This window comes from Kryptolebias marmoratus, unplaced genomic scaffold, assembly GCF_001649575.2.
Source record: "Kryptolebias marmoratus isolate JLee-2015 unplaced genomic scaffold, ASM164957v2 Scaffold170, whole genome shotgun sequence".
Lineage (NCBI taxonomy): Eukaryota > Metazoa > Chordata > Actinopteri > Cyprinodontiformes > Rivulidae > Kryptolebias > Kryptolebias marmoratus.
The window spans coordinates 3,527-9,473 of NW_023665904.1; the positions used below are offsets into that span (position 1 = coordinate 3,527).

The window sequence follows — 5,947 nt, forward strand, 5'->3', positions numbered from 1 at the left end:
ACTACACCTGGACCGTAGGAACTCCACCTGGACCATAGAAACTACACCTGGACCATAGGAACTCCACCTGGACCGTAGGAACTCCACCTGGACCATAGAAACTACACCTGGACCGTAGGAACTCCACCTGGACCATAGAAACTACACCTGGACTGTAGAAACTACACCTGGACCATAGAAACTACACCTAGACCAGTCATTCTGTCTCTTTCCTGTCCTCTAACCCCAGCCTGTCAAAGCAGACGGCCGGTTGTTCTGGTTCTGGTTCTGCTGGAGGTTTCTTCCTGTTAAAGGCAGTTTTTTCTTCCCACTGTCCCCTCTGTGCTGCTCAGGATGGGAAGTTTCTGCTGCTTAGCTAACTTTTACTAACTCTGGTTTTGTTGACTTGCTGGTTTTAATCTTGATCATCTGTTTGTTCTTCTTTGTTCTCTCTGCAGCGGCGGCGGATCAAAGCTCTTCACTCTGATTGGTTCTCTGCAGATGGACTCCGTGACTCGACCTAACACCTGAACACAGCTTTGATCAGTCAGTTCTCTGAGCAGCTGGATCTGTCTATTTACTGGAGAGGTCCGGGAAAAGGACTGCTGCAGCTTTAAAGATCGTTATGCCTCCAAGTCAGAACTCTGCAGCTGAGGAATCCTGGAAAAGATGATGAGGGAGTGATGAACTTCATGGAGCGATGATGATGGAGTGATGAACTTCATGGAGTGATGAACTTTATGGAGCGATGATGATGGAGTGATGAACATGGAGTGATGAACTTCATGGAGCGATGAACTTCATGGAGTGATGAACTTCATGGAGCGATGAACTTCATGGAGCGATGAACTTCATGGAGCGATGAACTTTATGGAGCGATGAACTTGAGCCTGAGTTCTTCCACTGATTGCAGGAAAATGTTAATGAACTAAAAGCCGGATCCGAGCGGAGCTCAGAACCAAACGAGGCAGAAAGTCATCAGATTCATTAAAGTGATTCGTGTTCCGCCTCAGGGGATCAGACTAACACCTGAATGTTCCTCTGAAGCTGCCGAGGATCTCGGGTCATGGAGGGGGAATATTTATTCGTTTTATTTTCAGCTCTCAGAGAAAAGCTGTTTGAATCAGATCAACGGGAACAGAGAAAATAAACATTCAAATAAAATGTTCTAAAAACTAAGTTAAGGTTCTCAGTTTCAACATTAAAACCTTTATTTTCAGATGAGTGTTAAACCTGACTCACTGTTTTAGCTTTGTTCCCTAAACGTTGGCGGAACATCAGAGAACTGAATGAGTTGTTAGAACATCAGTGGTTCCTGATAACTGATGTTCAGACCAGACCAAACAATAAAGAACATCACTTTTACCAACTTCAACTTTAACTCATTAAACTAAATGAAAACATTGAGTCCCCTGATGTTTTTTTTTACTGAGAACCTGCTGGTTCCGGTTCGGCCAGCAGATGGAATTTAAACAGACGAGAAAAAAGTAAAATTTTAAAGACTTATTTAAATAAGATTCACATATTTTCAGTCTGACAGAAATAAAACCTGAAAGTAGATCAAAATTAACAGCTTCTGAAACTAAAAAATGAACGCGGATTCGACCAGCCTTCCTCTGTGGTTCTGTTGGACTTTGAAACTCACCTGGACCTGATACATGGTTCCGGATCAGGCGGCGGGACGCAGCTGGACTCGAAGCCGCCTGAAGTCCACTCTGACCCGGATCTGCTGCGATGAAGCCCTCGGTGTCCCGGAACCTGTCAGCTTCGGACCCAAACCGCTTTAATCCCGGTTCTACTGGGTGTCCGGGTCCCGGTTCGGCTCGGTCCAGCCTCCTCGGGGTCCGGGTTGGTTCTCGCTCTGCTCCGGAGGAGGCTGAGACGAAAATAAACCGAGTGAAGCCGAAAACTCCCGAACATCTCCGAACTGTTCCGACGACTGGAGATGGTGACTTCCTGCCAGGTTTTCACAATAAGAGCCTGACAATTATTTATTTTTATTCGCGGTGCATTTTTAAAAAAGAAAACAAATGTTTTATTATAATATAGATTTTATAATTAATACGTTTTATTCAGTGAAAACAGAAATTGTACAAAACATTTGTCAGTTAGCCATGAAAGGTTAAAGGTTAACTCCAAAAGTTGTAGATTTATACCAAATATTTACTTTGAGTTTCATCAAAATCTGTTCAATTATTTCTGACAGCACAGACTAACATGGGTAAAAATGAGCGATAATGTTTCTGTCAGAGTTCTCATCAAAACACAACAGAAACAGATGATTTAAATTTGTTTTTCTTAATAAAATCTAAATATCTAAACCCATCCATCCATTTTCTTTACCCGCTTTTCCATTCCGGGTCGGGGGGAGCTGGTGTCTGTCCCCAGCAGCTGGGGACACCTGGACAGGTCTGAGTCCATCGCAGGGACACATGGAGACAAACAACCATTCACGCTCTCACTCACACCTAGGGACAATGAACCTAACCTGCATGTTTCTGGTCTGTGGGAGGAAACCGGAGCACCTGGAGGAAACCCACAGGGAGAACATGCAAACTCCACCCAGACAGGAAGTGATCCTGTGATCTTCTTACTGGGAGGCGACAGCTCTAACCACTGCTCCACTGTGCCATAAATATCTAAACATTTTATTTAAAAAAAAAATCACCCAATAAAGTCAGTTTATAAAAGGTTTTTTGAAAAACAATCACTCAGATATTTTTCGGTGCTTTGAACACGGATCAGCTGCTGACTTTTTAATGGTCACATTTTGATGAAAGCTTGATTTTGGCTGCAGAGACCTCCTCTTCCTCACAGCTTCAGTGGACTACAGATGTCTGGTTTAGTTAAGCCAAGCTGCAGAGCTCAGGTTTAGTTAAAGTGAGGAGGATTTCTGTCTGAAAGCAGCAGAAGAAGAGCAGAAAGGTCAAAGTTCAACAGCAGAGGAAGGACAAGCGAAGCTAAAGAGTCGTTACAGCCGCCGCTCTGGGTTACTCAGCTCGCAGTCTGTAGCGGAAACGAACGTCTGAGGACGGATGCAGGATTCCCAGTCCGATTCGGCTGGAGTCCAGCAGGGGCCGGTTCTGGCCGTCCTCCAGCTGCAGGTCGAAGTAGAGCAGCAGGAGACACACAAACTGTTTGATCTCGTTGATGGCGAAGTATCGGCCGGGACACTTGGAGGAGCCGGAGCCGAACGGCATCAGGAAGTGCTTCAGCTTCTGTCCGTCCTTCTGGAAGTCGGTCTTCTCTCTGCCGTCCTGCACAAAGCGGTCGAACCGGAACGTCTGAGGAGACAGAAGATCCAGGATCAGGTTTATTCTGGAGGTTTGAACTTTGACCTCTGTCTGCTTCATTTATATGTAGATTTTTTTGGTTTTGTTTTTACCGTGGAGCTTTTTCTGTTTTTAAAGTTGACGTTTTTGTATTTAAGCACCAGATTTAGGCTAAACTTTAGAAACCTCAGCCACCGGAGTTCTTCTGTGGCTCCTGAACATTTATGACTGGGTTATAATCTGTAAAAACTGTCCAGATGAGAGAAGGAACATCTTTAAAAACCAAAAGAACTCCAGTTATCTTCTAGTTCCTGCAGTTCTGTTGAACGTCCAGCAGATGGCAGCAGAGTGAAGAAGCTGCTGTTCCACAGAGGAAACAAACATTTCTTTAAAAAAACCAAAGCCAACAGAATTTCTGCAGAAAGCATCTCGAAGACCTGATGCATCTTCTGAATGTGTGAAGTTCTGAAGCAACATGTTCCTGCCATCTGTCGGTGGTACCTGTGGGTCCTCGTAGATCTCGGGGTCCAGGTGCACACTCTGAGGGTACAGGGCAATGATGTCTCCATTCCTGACGGCCACGGAGCGCTCGGCGTCCAGCCGCAGACTGAAGTCCTCCTGAGCCACCCGGATGTTCATGGAGGCTGAGGACAGCCGGAGGCTCTCGCTGATGGAGCTCTCTGAGGACGGAGACGGTTCATTATCAGCCGCCGTGACATGTCCAACCGATCAGCTGTGAGTGTGAACGTACCTAGGAAGACCAGCTTGTCCAGCTGATCTCTGCTGAGCATCACGTCTCTGCGGGGGCTAAACTCCATGCCGTTGGCTCTCAGGACGTCCAGGATCTCCTGACGGACCACCTGCAGGGCCTCTGGGTGGGCCGCGAGGTGATAGATGGCCCAGAAGGTGGCAGGAACCGTGTTGCCCACAGACGCCCACAAGATGGTAGAGTGATGAGCTGAAAGATGGAGGCAAACCAGGAGTGAGAAGGCAGCAGATCCTCACCTGAGTCCAAAACGTCTCCACCAAAGAGCTTCAGGACGTCAGAGGAAGAGTTTCTACAGAAACCTTTGATCAAAAGTCCAAATTTAGAACAGTTGGAGGTTCTGTTGAGTCCTTGAGCCAGTTCAGACTCAGTCCAAAGTTTGAAAAAAACTAAAGCATTTAGAAATAAATTAATATTTTGTTTTTTTCCCCCCTAAGCACCTGACAGTCTGAGTCCAGAACTGTTCTTATCTGTGGTTCCACAATGGTGGACCGAGGAACCACAGACAGATCGGACTCTCTCTGACCTTCATCATGAGGTAAAGCAGGAAACTCGAAGAGGTCCGGTCTACCTGCTTTGTCGACGTCCTTCAGCTTGTCGTATTGGTCAAACAGCTCCGATCGTCTCCGGATGAACTGGCACGTGTTGGACCACCGGGACATCCGCTGCGGCAGGAAGTGGCTGATCAGCTTCTGGCGAATGGCCTTGGTCCGTCCCAGCAGCCAGATGGGGACCTCAGCGAACAGGTAGGGGAACATGTTGTCAAACTCGACGAAGTTGTTCCACAGCTGGTCCATCTGGTGATGGCGGATGCCGGTCTCCGGTTTTCCGTAGATGGTGAGGAAGGTGGCCTCAAACATGACCAAGGCGCAGAACTCGTACATGTTGCCGGTCCTCCAGCTGTGGCCCTGATCCAGGTGGTCCTGACGGAACACGAGCATGAGGTTGGCCATCATGCTTTCTGTCAGGGGCGTGAGGCTGTCACCCTGCAGGAGCTGGTAGCAGCGCTTGACCTGGTCCCACAGACCGGGGAACAGCTCGGTCTTCGTGTAGCCAAAGACCCGGGGGGCCACCCTCATGGTGAATTTGTCAAAGTCCAGCTGCCGGCCGTGTTTGATGATGCTCGGGTAGAGTAACGGATCCATGATGAAGGTCATGTATTTACCTGCAGGACAGAGACACCCAGAACCAGAACCATGCGTTGGACTTTTATCTTCTGTGAGGTTCAGACTAAAACTACCTTCATCGTCATTTACACGAGAACATTCATCTGATGAAGAGTGAGGTAAACACACACACACACACACACACTGTGACTGATCTGAGTATGTCTCGGTGCTGTAGCACACACAGAGAAGCAGGGGCGGTGCTGCTGCCGGTTCACTGAGACGAAGCGTGATCGTCACGGTTACCGGGCCGACAGCCACCTGCCAGATGTTTGTGAACCCACCTCCTATTAGAACCGTGAACACGTCTCCATACGTCCTCCTTTGTTCTTCCAGAAACTTGTGGGCATCTTTCCTGAACTCCAGAGCTTTCCCAAGGAAAGGAATCCATCCTTGGATCAGAGGAGGCTCTCCGTCCCGTCTGCAGGGAGAACAGATGCAGCATAAACAAGAACTGATCTGTGACAGAGACCAGGTCCAGTCCTCTTCCTGCTCCTCTGAATCCTCCTGAACATCAGAGCTCTGATTACAGACGACAGGAAGGATCTGTGGGGGCGGCCATGATGGAAACATGGGAGGAAGAAAAGCATGCTGGGTAATATAGAAGCTGCTGATCAGCTGGTTGTTGAGATGAACATCATCAGACTCTAAGGTAAACCTTCTGAGAGCTCCAGGACCGGCTTTAGAGCTCCAAACAGGACCGGGTTTAGAGCTCCAAACAGGACCGGCTTTAGAGCTCCAAACAGGACCGGGTTTAGAGCTCC

The 5,947-nt window shown here is 47.8% G+C and overlaps 1 protein-coding gene across 1 annotated transcript; it reads right to left on the minus strand.

Annotated features, from left to right (window-relative positions):
• Positions 1 to 2,560: 2,560 nt before the first annotated feature.
• Positions 2,561 to 5,932, minus strand: LOC108229396 (cytochrome P450 7B1). The gene is made up of 5 exons (XM_017405066.3): positions 5,468 to 5,932; positions 4,589 to 5,182; positions 4,003 to 4,209; positions 3,753 to 3,931; positions 2,561 to 3,263 (listed from the first exon to the last, which is right to left on the minus strand). The coding sequence occupies exons 1-5, from the start codon at positions 5,754 to 5,756 to the stop codon at positions 2,970 to 2,972; spliced, it is 1,563 nt and encodes a 520-aa protein (XP_017260555.1). The 5' UTR covers positions 5,757 to 5,932; the 3' UTR covers positions 2,561 to 2,969.
• Positions 5,933 to 5,947: the final 15 nt, after the last annotated feature.